Raw genomic sequence first — 15,453 nt, forward strand, 5'->3', positions numbered from 1 at the left:
CGATCGTGTGTGGGCTCCAGCGGACTTTGTTTTCTCAAAAGTTGGAAGGACTTAGATTTGAAACATGTTTTAAATCTATCCGTCGAACTCGAGTCCGGTCGAAAAGTCTGCTCGTCTGTATGCTAGTTCGACGGACAAAAAGCCACGTTAGGGCAGCTATTGGCTACTGGCTATGAACTTCCTTGTTTTAGTCCGGTAGTACGTCATCACGTACAAATTTGACGGACTTTGGTGGATTGTGTGTAGGCAAGTCCGTTCATTCAGAAAGTCCGTCGAAAAGTCCGCTGGGCAAAGTCTGCCGTAAAGTCCGCTCGTGTGTACGCGGCATTACTTTCATTTACCTTGTAATATGATATTTGATTAAACAAATGTAGCACTTACCCCCAAAGGAGCTGCTGATATTTAATTGGGCCTGTACTTTGCAATCCTTACCCCCTATAAATTGGCTCAACCCATTTGACACAGCTGTGGTGCAGTTTTAGTGTGAAGTTAAACAACAAAGGACAATCCCACAATAACAATGTACCCATGCTGTACCTTTACCTGGGTATCCGTTGCTCCACCTGTATGGTAATGGACAACACTTCACACCAATTGCAATTAACCAGAATATGATTTTACTGAAACTGGTAGGAAAGGTAATTACAATAACTACACTGCCACACTAACGTAATGCGACAGTGTGATAAGTATCCACAATTTGTTAACAATATATAACTTCCCTGAGTGACCCTCGCATGCGTATCTCCAAGTGGGACCAGTGCTCAGTGTGACAACATCTTAACTCTGTGCACCTTCCCACTTTCAGCATGCCTAGGTAACCACAGGAATGCAAATTTATCAGTACAGTGCAGTACAATTACTAGGGAGCTCCCCCTACTTTATGATGCAGTCCCTCTTAATGCTCATAGAAGACTAAAGACTGCATCTCTTGTTGCAAGGCCTTGCATTCTGTCTTCTGCTAGCTATTTGTGTTGTAGTAATTGTAATCCAAACAGTTGAACAAACAAGGATTATTGTAGGGTGAGTGTTGTAAGTGTGCTGCATGGCAAGTACAGTTCTAACTGCCTTTGGTGTAATTGGTTCTGAACCGCACAGTGTCAGTAATCAATGGAGTGTAGGCTTGAGGCCTGTTTAAACTCAGTCCTTTAGATAAGATCTCCTATGTGGGACTACAGGTCCCAGCAACACTGTGTTTAGAGTCTAAGTGTGAAAAGGTGCGTTAATAACTATGGGCGGCAGCCCTCTCACCCAAACAGGCCTGGAGAATAGAACAGCTCTGCTCCGGTTGTCTCAATCTTGCTTCACGCTAGCCACGCTGTCACGCTGTCACACCGCTCCGATCCACGAGATGAACTGGGACCTTCTGATGGCTCCGACAGGTGCCTCTGGATCCTTCCTGATCCGGTCACACAGTCTTTCCAGCACACAGGTGTAGAGCAGAGTCTCTGGCTGTTCCACTTCGCAGTTGGTGTAGGCCGCGCTCTCTGAAAACCCCCTCATAGGTCCTTGTAGGCAGGCCACGCGTCCAGAAGAGACCCAAGATGGCCGCGCAGGGTCCCTTCATATCCTACCCAGCATGCAGCTCAGTCTCTCGGTGCTCATGGGTAGGTCACCTGGCATTGTGGGTAGGTAAGTTATTGTATAATGTAAACAAACAGTCACTTCCTGTAACATTTCTCCATGGTCTTGAAATAGAAAAATAAATTAAGTCAATTTCCCGTTTAAGCCACTAGATGGTGCCAAGTACCCATTTATAACACTGTCTATTGTTTTGCATTATATGGCATTAGGAAACAAAAATTTCAGCACTACACAAAGAAAGAGCTTCATGTGCTACAGCCAGGGAAGGTTCTTATAGGCTGATGGTGTGATCTGTACCACCAGCTGAAAAGCCTGTGATTTGTGGATGCGATCTAATAGGGATAGCAAGGGGTTCCATCAATAAGTTAAAAATTAGAGGGGATAGGGGGTATCCTTGCCTTGTTCCATTGGAAATAGAGAAGGGAGAGGCTAGTATACCTGATAAATACACCCTGGCGGACGGTTTGGCGTATAGAGCCATGATGGCCGAAAGTATCTTCCCTCCAAATCCGAATGTTTCTAGCACCTTGACCAAATACTGCCAGTGTATACGGTCGATGGCCTTCTCTGCATCCAGCGTTAGGAGCAGAGAAGGCCTTTTCTTTATCTCCGCTAAGTGTAAAATTTTGATTAGTCTCCGGGTGGCATCGGACGTCTGTCTATTTTTGGTGAAGCCCATTTGATCGGGATGAATAAGCGTTGGTAATATGTCTACTAGGTGGGGGGGCTATTCATTTTGCATAGATCTTCAGGTCAATATTCAGAAGTGAAATCGGCCTGAAGTTCGGAGGGGAGTCTGGTTCCTTTCCTGGCTTAGGTAAAGTTACAAAAAGTGCTTCTAATATTTCAGGAGAGAAAGAGGCAGAGGCAACGGCGGTATTGAAAATTTGTTTTAAATGTGGAGATAAAATGGTCTTAAATTCCTAGTATTCCCCACTAAATCCATCAGGACCTGGTGATTTGTTTGGCGTACAGTAGGGAATCAATTGTTCTATGGAGCTCTGATTCAGTGATCAGGGCATTCAGGGATTCCAATTGGCTATTCGTCAATTTTGGTATGGACAGCTGGTAAAGGAATTTGTTAATTGCTTCTGGGGTTGGTTGATGAGTCATAGGGTAATTTTTCAGAAGGTTTTTTATCTTAATGCATTCTATGCTTTAAGATAAAAAACCTTCTGTGTGCAGCAGCCCTCCTAATACTTACTTGAGCCCCTTGATCTAGCAATGTGCACGAGAGCCTTGGTTGTCCGGGACTCTCCGTCTTGACTGACTGAGACACAGCAGCTGTGCCATTGGCTCTCGCTGCTGTCAATCAAAGTCAGTTAGCCAATGAGGAGAGAGAGGGGGTGGGGCTGGCCCACAGCTCCGTGTCTGATCGGACACAGAGCAGCGGCTTGGCTTGGGTGCCCTCATAGCAAGCTGCTGGCTGTGGGGGCACTCAACAGGAGGGAGGGGCCAGGAGTGCCAAAGAGAGACCCGGAAAGAGGAGAATCTGGGCTACTCTGTGCAAAACAACTGCACAGAGCAGGTAAGTATAACATGTTTTGTTTTTTTTCTTCTTTAAAAATAACAGACTTTAGTATCACTTTAAAGCATTTGTGAACATGGTGGGGTTGATTTACTAAAACCAAAGAGTGCAAAATCTGGTGCAGCTGTGCATGGTAGCCAATCAGCTTCTAACTTCAGCTTGTTCAATTAAGCTTTGACAAAAAAAAAGCCTGGAAGCTGATTGGTTTCTCTGAAGAGCTGCACCAGATATTACACTCTCCAGTTTTAGTAGATCAACCATTGCTACACAAGAAAATACATTAAAAATAAGTAAATAAAAATGTTTGTTGCAAAAATAGTAGGTACACTTACTGTAAAATCCTATTTCTTTTAATTGTGTTTTTCCATGGTCATGTGACATGGTCATAGTAAGTGGGCTGACTTCACATACAGATGGGAAGTACTTTCCCCATCTGTGTATTTGCTATGGGCAGCTTCAGATTGACAGCGAGGCTCCTATTTGAGGGCCGTTGTCAGTCAACTCAGGAGGGGTAGGCAGGCGGGACGGTTATTAAATTTATTTTTGAGATACAGGACCCTGTCTTGATACACAAGATCTACCTGTATCTCCATTTATACTCTCCCCCTATACATCATATTGTCTATTGCAAAAGGACAGGTACACGTTTAGATGTGGTTCCCATAATTTCCTGGGCTCCCTGTATGACTAAACTGTCTGCCATATGGTCACCTTTAATACTTACTCCCAGAGCCTTTGGTTTACCCTTCAAAAATGTTTGGAAAAATGGTAAAGATGGGTCCTTATTTTGGGGTATGATGGCGGTCAGCTGCGATTGTGTTGCCACAGTGGGGACACTCCAGGTCTGGGTTGTAGGAGGGCCGTTGTACATGGGGGCTTGTGGACGGACATTCTTATAATTAGATGCTACAGGCACATTTGACGCTGGGACTGCAGATGAGAATTCAGGTGGAGTGCTGCTTATTGGAGACTCATAGGTATGAGGTAAGCCTTCACTCGCATAATCTGACATCATGAAATCTAAAATAGAAGAAAGAGGTTTAAAAAGTTAAAATCAGGGTTTTGCATGCCTTCCCAAATAAATCAACAAAACAGTGCGACAATATTTTGCTGAACCACTGTATTAGGAGAAGGATCCTAATATAAATGTAGCAAGGTCCCGGGTTCCCTTTGGTCTAATGAGAATCTCCAGCTATGGACAGCTGACATCCTTCTGTGAAGAGTGGGTTACAAGGCATGGTGGGTGTGATCCAAGATAGATTCATTGGCTCCAAACACTTCTTGAATGCAAAGACATTAATTTTCTCTTTAACAGAACTGTGGGAGAGAGGGTTTACTGCCAGGACACCCTTTAGTGGTTGCAATGTTAATTAGCAGACTCCGAGACTTCTATAGGTAGACAGCCATACAGGGAAAGGCACCCAGCAGGACACCACATCTACATATGTAGACACACTGTCTCCTATGGCACAGTCTTATAACAGTTACTGTTATGCTGCAAATACTGTTATACTGCAAATAAACAGGTACAACAGAACAGTATAACTTATGTAGGGGGACTTGTTTCATCTCTGTGTACCACCTGAGGCCAGTCACTCCACTGGATATATGTAAGGGTCTACAACCACGTTCTGTGCAGGGTACAAAATAAACCTCCTCAATCAACCCTTTTTACTGAAGCACAGGTTCCCACTCTCCTGCATGAGCTGGATTTAATGGAAACATGCTTATTTTAAAACATATGGGACAAGAATCCCTGACTGTTACTGTCCTTATAACTGTAGTGCTACCCCTGCAGGAGCCACTGGTGAATGTTGGTTATCTCCCACCCTGCATAGCCAGGCACATACATTTTCCAATCACTCCTGAGACAAGTAGCAGTCCTGTAGCTTTGTTTGTTTTTTTTATTTTTTATTTAAGGGGATTAAACTTGGATGGGAAGGAATGTTATGGGATGCTCACTTGATCGTGATATACTCTTTAGAGACTCAACTATATACGTCCGGTATATACACACTTCTCCTTCTTCTACCTCCAGCACAGACTTGCTTATAGAACTACAACTCCCAGGACCAGCTAGCACTAATAGTTTGATCCAACACAAACTTAGTTAGATCCTTGTAAATGCCCTTTACAGGCAGGGACTGCGGGTCCCTTTAGTAGTGCAGCAAACATTTTGGTGCTATCTGTCCTATTGCTGTGGCTACTGCTCCCAGTTCCACCTCTTCAGGCACTGCCAGCCTGCCTGGCTGCAGCTACCACTTCTCCACAGTCCTCCCAGACTGACTCTGCATTCATCCCAGACTGCTTACACCCAGTCCCTTCTGGCATGCCTCTCAGTCTTCTGACTGCAACACTCACCAGCCCTCTTGGCTGTCTTCCTTCCTGGAGATTTGCCCGGCAGTGTTCTCCTGCTGTCCTCTTTTTTGCTCCCATGCCTTCTGGTCAGGATCCCTCTGTGTGTAATGAGAAGGGGTCCCTCCCACACGCGAGCCCAGGCCTGAGTTTACACCCTCCAGACTGGGGAACTACTCTCAAAGGCCCCGACAGCCTAACACTGCATCTTCTACTCAAACTTCACGCTACCCCAGCTGGGCTGACCCTAGGTATTTGAGGGGGCTGCCCCTGCCAACCCTTCTGTTGGGAATGGGTCAGGGCCCTCCGAACACCACAGCTAGTTCCTCCTAGACCCCTCCCAACTGCTTCTGGAATCTTTTCCAAGTTTCCAGCTAGCAGGGAGAGTCACCAGAGAAGCTGCTGATGAGTCATCCAGCCTACCTGAGTCAATCAAACTCTGACCCAGAAAAGTACTACCACTTGGCTGCCAGCCAAACCTGACAATTTACTTAACCTAACAAAAATCCTATCACTTAGCACTCTAGCCATGCTAGGGGGTGCTATATAACAAAGGACTACACTTTCATACCAGGTTCTACCCTAATAAAGAAATACAGTGGTTTCTAATTAGAGCACTGACATTAGTCTTACCCCAGAATTGCCTGTGCTGATATAAGTGGGATCTCTATTGGGTCCTCCTCATACTGGTGATCAAAGATCACTGGTAAGGAGCAGGTAACCTGCAGTCGATAAAATACAGTCTATGTCAGGAACATACCAAGCACTCCTTCAAAAGTAAGAGTTTCATGGTTTTGTGGAACTAGTCTTGGCAAACTGCAGGTTGGCCAGTTCACCCAAACCTATTTTCTATATGAAGGGTCACAGTTTATGTTCAGTTCTGATTACCAGGATTTCCAGGTAGGTACTGGTGTATGGTATAAAGACAACTTCTTTCTAAAAAGTTCACAGAAGGGACCCAACAGCATGCACAAGGTGGAGAACAGACAGCTTCAACAAGTTCCCAAACAATACCATGCTATAGACTCTAAAAGACAGAAAGTGCACTTTCTGTCTTTTACTTATGAATTAAATGTCCTCCTTTACAAATCCTATTACAACAACCTTCTCTAATCAACTTAATAGAATGAGAAATATATTTGAATAACAAGAACAATAAAGGCTTTGGAAGAAAGGGACTTTTGATATCGGGCCCTCCAACCAGATTTATTGGTACTGCCGCGTACACACGATCAGGAGTTTGGTTGGAAAAAGAAATGATGGCTTTTCCGACATGATTCCGCTCAAGCTTGCCTTGCATACACACAGCCACACAAAAGTTCGCTGAACTTTCGACCGTCAAGAACGCGGTGACGTACAACACTATGACAAGACAATGAAGTTCAATGCTTCCGAGCATGCGTTGAATTGTTTCAGAGTATGTGTCGGAATTGCTACAGACGATTGCACTTTCGGATAGGAACTTTTTCCGACCGAAAAATTGAGAACATGCTCTCAATCTTTTGCTGGCTGCAATTCGGCCAGCAAAAGTCCGATGGAGCATACACACGGTCGCATTTTCCGACCAAAAGCTCTCAATGGTCTTTTGCTGGCAGAATTTCCGATCGTGTGTACGCGGCAGTACCACATCCCTTTTAAATGCAATGTTGAAAAACAGAAAACCATAACAGGTGAAAACTAATTGGAATTTTTTTCACAGTACTACATCCAATGTTTTAAAAAGTAGTTAACTCTAAAAATAGTCATACAAACAGTAAAATGTACCTCTACAGTATATACCCTGTATGCAGGACATCTATACATAATGCAAATGCAAATATTACATGGTGCATTACATGGTGCAGCCATCAAGGAGAAATATAATCCAGGGTGTAATCTCCAATTATGATATGTATAAGGAGCGTTAATTGCCTATAACTTCTTCAATGTGTTTCACGAGACAAGCACCAGCTTCTTAAGGAAGAAAGCAATAAATACACCTCTGTTACAGATGCTGACCAATGTACTTAAAAACATAAAGAAACGGCTGGCACGAGGTGATACCAGTGAAAGGAACGGATACCAGTATCTCAAGAAATTCCCCACAGTGCAAGTTGTCCTTCAAATGTCCAGCTGTGAGAACTATTGTCATTTGAAGGGTTAGATGTTATCTGCAAAAACTCATGGATCCTCAATAGTGGGTAGACATTTTTGCTGATAAAGGGGATAGTCAAATTCCCATCCATCAAATTTAGTAGCAGCCTAGCCATTCTCTTAACATTGGAGTAGTGCTTCAGACCCAGCTCTGGTCACTGAAACATCTTACACAGACATCTTATGAGGTGCTAGAGTGATGTGGACGTAGGTTAACATTTTAAATTTTCGGCAACCCATATTGGCATTGTATGTCTATTAAAGCATGTCACGGATCAGAGGGTGACTAGGGGAATACATGAACAAGGGAGCCACATGGTCCATAAGGTATCGCTGTTCGTTAATCGTGTTTGGAAGTCAACCAGCATGGACAATTATCACAAGGACCCCAAGCTTCTCCCAATGTGGACAATGATAGTAGCTATAAACACCACAACAAGCACCAGCTAATATTTAATCTGCCACCATCCAGAAATTACAGGCTTGTGGGAAACCTTATGCCTGACACCTCTGATCAGTGCACTCGGCTCTCAAGTAGACTGGTACACAGGATTTGCAGACCACATACACTGCTCTCACTATCAGTTACAGGTTAGCTAAAACAAGGCAATATTCCTTCTATAGTTAGTACAACACCCACTCATGATATCTTACCACCAGCCACCAAAAGAGGAGACTCACCCAAAATCTATCTGGCTGGACACACGCAGGTAAATCTAAATGTTGCATCCAGTCTGATGTGCTCTGAATGCTGTGTGGTAGCCAGGGTAATTTCCTCATTCCCCTGATGGTTGTTTGGTAGCTTAAAGTATTTCCCCATTCCTCTGAGATGCCCCAAGCTATTCTGTGAGCTATATTTATACACCCTCTGTCTGACAATGAGATCTGCCAATGCCTACGATAACTTCCACACACTGGTACTAATCTGCATGCAAACAGATTGGACATTGTGTTCTGTGTCAGCCAACTCCTGCAATACAGAGAACGTGAGAGCACAGCCACATAATGCAGTCTGATACAAATTAACCACTTGCCAACCTCCCTATAGCAGTTTTACTGGCTACAGCGCACGCCGCGCTGCGCATGATCACGTGTGTATATATATATGTATATGTATGTATATATATATATATATATATATATATATATATATATATATATATATATATATATATATACGTGATCCTGCACTTCTGGGTATCGGGCGTGAGTGCGCACCACTGGCGGCACGCTCCCGCTGTGATTCTCCACAGCAGGAGCTGATCAACATTTCCCAATCTCCGCCGGCACCCGCTGATCATTCGCTACACAGGCAGAACGGCAATCTGTCTATGTAAACCAGGCAGATCGCCGTTCTGTCAGTAAGGAAGGCATGGATCTTGTGTTCCTGCAAAGCAGGGACACAGATCTATGTCTTCCCTTAGTAAAAGCACCTCCCACACTACAGTAAAACACCATCTAGGCACACAGTTAACCCTTTGATTGCCCCTGATGTTAACCCCTTCTCAGTCAGTGTCATTAGTACAGTGGCAGTGCATATTTTTAGCACTGATCACTGTATCAGTGGCACTGGTCCCCAAAAAAGAGTCAGTGTCCGATTTGTCCGCTGCAATATCGTGGTTCAGCTATAAGTCGCTGATTGCCATCATTACTAGAAAAAAATAAATAAATAAAAATTCCATAAATCTATCCCATAGTTTGTAGACGCTATAACTTTTGTGCATCCCAATCAATATACGCCTATTTAGATTTTTTTTTACCAAAAATATGTAGCAGAATACATATTGGCCTAAATTGATGAAGAAATTCGATTTTTTTACATTTTCTTATTGAATCTGTTTTATAGCAGTTTTTTTCTATATTTTAGGTCTTTTTTTGTATCCACAAATAAAGCTTTCTTTTGGTGGTATTTGATCACTTCTGCAATTTTTTTTTGTGCTATAAACAAAAAAAGTCCAAAAATTGTATTTGGATACATTGTCGCATGGCCGCCCAATTGTCAGTTAAAGTAACGCAGTGTCGTATGGCAAAAAGTGGCCTGGTCAAGAAGGGGGGTAAACCTTCTGGAGCTGAAGTGGTTAACAACAATTAACAACTGAGCTGATGGTATCGCACAAAAATCACACAATAGTCCCTTTTAACATGGAGGAACCCTTAAAATATCTTTCTGGCCTCAGGGAACCCCTGCTCATAATTATTGTGTATAGTTTAGTTATTCTGTGCTCACCATCCTTAATGATATGAGCAATATTATATAAAATATGATATTATAAGTGAAAAAAATAAAAAAATATATATGTGTATGTATGCTGCTATTAGGGATGAGCCGAACACCCCCCACCCCGGTTCGGTTTGCACCAGAACCTGCGAACGGACCGAAAATTCGCACAAACGTTAGAACCCCATTGACGTCTATGGGACTCGAACGTTCAAAATCAAAAGTGCTCATTTTAAAGGCTAATTTTCATGGTATTGTCCTAAAAAGGGTTTGGGGACCCGGGTCCTGCCCCAGGGGACATGTATCAATGCAAAAAAAAAACTTTTAAAAACGGCCGTTTTTCGGGAGCAGTGATTTTAATGATGCTTGAAGTAAAAAAAAAAAAAGTGAAATATTCCTTTAACCAGTTCTCGACCGCCGCACGCCGATGTACGTAGGCAGAATGGCACGGCTGGGCAAATGGACTTACAGGTATGTCCATCTGAATTCCCCGCTGTGCCATTGCGTGCGCACCGGCCGGGAGCTCTATGAGTCGGGTCGCGGGTCCCGCGGACTCGATCGCCGCCGGGATACCCGCGATCGCCTCACAGAGAGGTCGAACGGGGAGATGCTGATGTAAACAGCATCTCCCCGTTCTGCCTAGTGACAAGTGTCACTCGATCTCTGCTCCCTGTCATCGGAGCAGAGATCAGTGACGTCACACACACAGCCCCTCCCCCCTACAGTTAGTAATCACTCCCCTAGGACATACTTAGCCCCTCCCCGCCCCCTAGTGGTTAACCCCTTCACTGCCAGTGTCATTTACACAGTAATCAGTGCATTTTTAATCGCACTGATCGCTGTATAAATGACAATGGTCCCAAAAATGTGTCAAAAATGTCCGACATGCCCGCCATAATGTCGCAGTCACAATAAAAATCGCTGATCGCCGCCATTACTAGTAAAAAAAAAATTATTAATAAAAATGCCATAAAACTATCCCCTATTTAGTAAACGCTATAACCTTTGCGCAAACCAATCAATAAACGCTCATCGCAATTTTTTTTACCAAAAATATGTAAAAGAATACGATTGGCCTACACTGAGGAAAAAAAATGTTTTTTATATATTTTTGGGGGATATTTATTATAGCAAAATGTAAAAAATAAGAGCGACAATTTAGAAAAAAACGCAATATTTTGTTTATAGCGCAAAAAATAAAAATCACAGAGGCGATCAAATACCACCAAAAGAAAGCTCTATTTGTGGGAAAAAAGGACGTCAATTTTGTTTGGGAGCCACGTCGCACAACCGCGCAATTGTCAGTTAAAGCGACGCAGTGCAGAATCACAAAAAAACACTCTGGTCAGGAAGGGGGTAAAATCTTCCGGGGCTGAAGCGCTTAAATATCGTAGCTGGGGGGTGTCTATAGTATGCCTGTAAAGTGGTGCCTGTTTCCCGTGCTTAGAACAGTCCCTGCACAAAATGATATTTTTAAAGGAAAAAAAAGTCATTTAAAACTGCTTGCGGCTTTAATGTAATGTCGGGTCCTGACAATATGGATGAAAATCAGTGAGACAAACGGCATGGGTACCCCCCAGTCCATTACCAGGCCCTTTGGGTCTTGTATGGAGATTTAGGGGAACCCCGCACCCAAATTAAAAAAGGAAACAGCAGTATACAGGCTCTGTACTCTGAACAGCAGTATACAAGCGGTGCAAACAAGACAGGGACTGTAGGTTTGTTGTTAAGTAGAATCTGTTTGTAATTTTGAACTGGTACATTTTTAAAGTGTAGCTCCAGCCAAAAATCTGTTTTTAAGCTTTTTGGAAAACATAGGGAAGGGTTATCACCCCTGTGACATTTGTTTTGCTGTCTGTGCTCCTCTTCAGAAGATTTCACCTCACTTTTTGTCCCAATGACAAAAGTTTTTTGAAAATGTGGGGTTTTTAGTGAAACAAGGATTGGTGATAAACCATCAGTGGAAAGTTTTTCCCATATTAACTCTTACAGGAGAGAATTTCCCTTCCTATGGGGTAGATTTCATCTCACTTCCTGTTGTCTCCTTCCGTTTGCAAGTAGGAGTCGTTTGTAAGTTGGATGTTGGAAAGTAGGGTCCTGCCCTATATACTCAGCAGAAATTTGGGCCTTAGGTGTTGTTGTGGCCACAACACTGTAAGCCCTCACAGGGCCTTGCTGTGAAATATTAGATCAAGAATTGTAATTACATGCCCCTGTTGAACAGGGTGGGAAAAATTGGGCCTTTGGTGATGGTGGTGGTGGTGCTGGTGCCAACACTGTAAGTCCTCACAGTTAATCTTGGTGGGCGCTGGAACGGGCCCTACTGTGAAATAGTAGATCAAGAATTCTAATTACATGTCCCTGTTGAACAGGGGCTGAAAAATTGGGCCTTAGGCACTGGTGCTGGTGCCACAACACTGCAACCCCTCACAGATACTCTAGTTGGAACGCAGGAACGAGCCCTGCTGCAAAGTATTGCATCAAAAATTGTAATTACACGCCCTTGTTAAACCGGGGCTGAAAAATTGGGCCTTAGGCACTGGTGGCGGCGCTCAGAACCAAAAATGTTCTTACAAGCTATCAGCATGATCATTGAGGAGGAAGAGGATAATTACTCAGCATAACAGGATAGTCACTCAGCATCAGCATAGGCAGTCTTTGAAGGGATCTGACATTTCAAAAAAAATTATTCAGTTACATCAGCATCAGGTGCTTGGTAGCTGGTGGTGATCCAAGACTGATTCATTTTTATGAAGGTCAGTCGATCGACCGAGTCAGTGGACAGACGCACCCTGTGATCGGTTACAAAGCCTCCAGCAGCACTGAATGTGCGTTCCAAAAGAACACTGGATGCAGGACAGGACTGTGCAAGCTCTGGCCAGTGATCCATCCTCAAGACCCAGTAACCCAGAGGATTTTCGGTGGGAAAGGTGTCCAAGTCAGATCTTGCCCCTAGGTATTCCTGCACCATGTAAAACAGACGCTGGCGATGGTTGCTGGAACCGATCATACCTTGAGGCTGCGGACTAAAAAATGTTCTGAACGCATCGGTCAGACGGCCACCTTCTCCACCGCTCCTTCTTTGACTGACCGAAGCCTCAGCAACACGTTGTCCAGAAACAGGAGTTTGTAACCTCTCAGTCTCTTGGAACGTGTTGCACAGACCTTTCTGCAAGGCCTCCCAAAGATGTTTCATCCTCTGCTCCCTCTACGACGGCAAAATAAGGTCTGCAACCTTACCATTGTAACGTGGATCAAGGAGGGTTGCCAGCCAGTATTGGTCCTTCTCCTTGATACCACGAATACGAGGATCCTTACGCAGGCTTTGCAGGATCAGGGAGGCCATGCAGCGTAGGTTTGCTGAGGCATTCGGTCCGGAGTCCTCTGGGTCACTAAGGACGACATGGTCAGCAGCCACCTCCTCCCAGCCACGTACAAGTCCATGTGTTTCCTGGGACTGATCCCTTAAAGACTGCTGCTGATGCTGAGTGCCAGGCTCCACCTCCATACTTACACAATCCTCCTCCTCCTCATCCTCTTCCTGTGTGATTGGCGGGCACGCAGGAACACTGTCTGGATAAAGGGGGCCTTGAGAGCTGAGGAACTCCTCCTCTTCCTGCCTCTGTTCTGCCTCAAGTGCCCTGTCCATTATTCCACGCAGCGTGTGCTCCAACAGGTGGACAAGGGGGACAGTGTCACTGATGCATGCACTGTCACTGCTCACCATCCTCGTGGCCTCCTCAAATGGTGACAGGACAGTGCATGCATCCCTGATCATGGCCCACTAGCGTGGGGAAAAAAAAACAAGCTTCAATGACACTGTCCTGGTGCCATAGTCGCACAGGTACTCATTGATGGCCCTCTGCTGCGTGTGTTGAGTTCCACCTGGTGGGCATGTCACAGATTAGGCAGTTCTTGGGCAGGTTAAACTCCTTTTGGAGGTCTGCCAGCCGAGCACTGGCATTATATGACCGGGATAAATGCACACAGACTTTCCTGGCCTGCCCTCAGGACATCCTGTAAGCCTGGGTACCTGCCCAAGAACCGCTGCACCACCAAGTTAAGGACGTGAGCCAAACAGGGCACATGGGTCAGTTGCCCCTGTCGAAGGGCGGAGAGGAGGTTGGTGCCATTGTCGCAAACCACCATTCATGCCTTAAGTTGGCGTGGCGTCAACCACCTCTAAACCTGCCCCTGCAGAGCTGACAGAACCTCTGCCCCAGTGTGGCTCCTGTCCCCCAACACACCAGCTCAAGCACTGCATGGCATCTTTTGGCCTGCGTACTTGCGTAGCCCCTTGAACGCCTATGGAGAACCGCTGGTTCCGAGGACAAAGCACAGGAAGAGGCCATGGAGGAAGAAGAAGAGGAGGGGGTGGAGGAGAGAGGTGTGTCACAATCATTAGTAGTGGCATTTTGGAGGCGTGGTGGCGGAACAACCTCCAACACTACTGCACCTTGTCCTGCATCCTTCCCAGCTGCCAGCAGAGTCACCCAATGTGCGGTGAAACTTAGGTAACGTCCCTGTTCATGCCTGCTGGACCATGAGTCAGCGGTAATATGCACCTTACCACTGACCGCCCTGTCCAGCGAGGCATGGACATTGTCTTCCACATGCTGGTAGAGAGCCGGAATTGCCTTCCATGAGAAAAAGTGGCATTTGGGTACCTGCCACTGAGGAACCGCACATTCCACAAACTCACGGAAGGGGGCAGATTCTACCAACTGAAAAGGTAGCAGTTGAAGTGCTAGCAATTTTGCCAAGCTAGCATTCAACCGCTGGGCATATGGATGGCTGGGAGCGAACTTCTTTCGGCGGTGCAGCAGCTGGGGCAGGGAAATTTGCCTGGTACAATCTGACGTCGGTGTACCGAAAGCAGATTGCCCACAAGTACTTGACTGTGACACACCTAATTCTACACCTTCATTCCTCTCAGTGCAGGTCTCAGAGAGGACTGAAGGTATAGTGTGGTTGGAGATCTCAGCTGATGAGGAGCAAGGAGAGGTCCTCTTTGTTCTTTGGTGTGGGTCTTTTAGATACGCTTGCCAACGAACTGCATGGCAGGTCAACATATGTCTGGTCAAGCATGTGGTGCCCAAGCGGGAGATGTTTTGGCCACGCGAGATACGCTTGAGACATATGTTGCAAGTAGCAGCGGTGCGATCTGATGCACTCGTCTCAAAAAAGGCCCACACCAAAGAACTTTTGGAATAACGCCCAGAGACAGCAGCGCCCTGCACATGCGGAGCTTTGGGATGTAATGCAGTCAGTGTGCTGCCCTTAGGCTGGCCCCTGGAGGGCATTCTGCCTCGTTGGTGATGTGCCCCCTCCTCCTCCTCCTCTCTCCTATCAGGCACCCACGTTGAGTCAGTGACCTCATCATCCCCTCCCTCCTCATCACTTGTGCAAACCTGGCAGTAAGCTGCAGCAGGGGGAGCATGACTGCCAGATTGCTGTCCTTCTTGGGCACCCCCTCTGTCCGTGCTCACGTTACTGCCTTCATCTAGCTCAGTATCATCATCAGAGCCTTCTAAACGCTGGGCATCCTCCTGGAGCATGTACCCAACACTGTGGTCAAACAGTTTGAGGGACTCCTCAGGAGGACATGGTGGGGCTAGGGAAGGTGTCACTGATG

The 15,453-nt window shown here is 45.4% G+C and overlaps 1 protein-coding gene across 1 annotated transcript in view; it reads right to left on the minus strand.

The window, feature by feature from the left end:
* The window catches only part of LOC141106395 (membrane-spanning 4-domains subfamily A member 8-like), a 116,738-nt gene extending 108,366 nt beyond the window's left edge, over positions 1 to 8,372 (minus strand). Inside the window, exons 1-2 of the mRNA XM_073597149.1 lie at positions 8,282 to 8,372; positions 3,837 to 4,132 (exon numbers count right to left, since the gene is read on the minus strand). Of these exons, the coding sequence (XP_073453250.1) occupies positions 3,837 to 4,127 (291 nt within the window). The 5' untranslated portion in view covers positions 4,128 to 4,132; positions 8,282 to 8,372. The remainder of the gene's footprint in view (positions 1 to 3,836; positions 4,133 to 8,281) is intronic.
* Between the last annotated feature and the right edge of the window lie 7,081 nt (positions 8,373 to 15,453).

Source organism: Aquarana catesbeiana, linkage group LG08, assembly GCF_042186555.1.
Source record: "Aquarana catesbeiana isolate 2022-GZ linkage group LG08, ASM4218655v1, whole genome shotgun sequence".
In the NCBI taxonomy this organism is placed as follows: domain Eukaryota; kingdom Metazoa; phylum Chordata; class Amphibia; order Anura; family Ranidae; genus Aquarana; species Aquarana catesbeiana.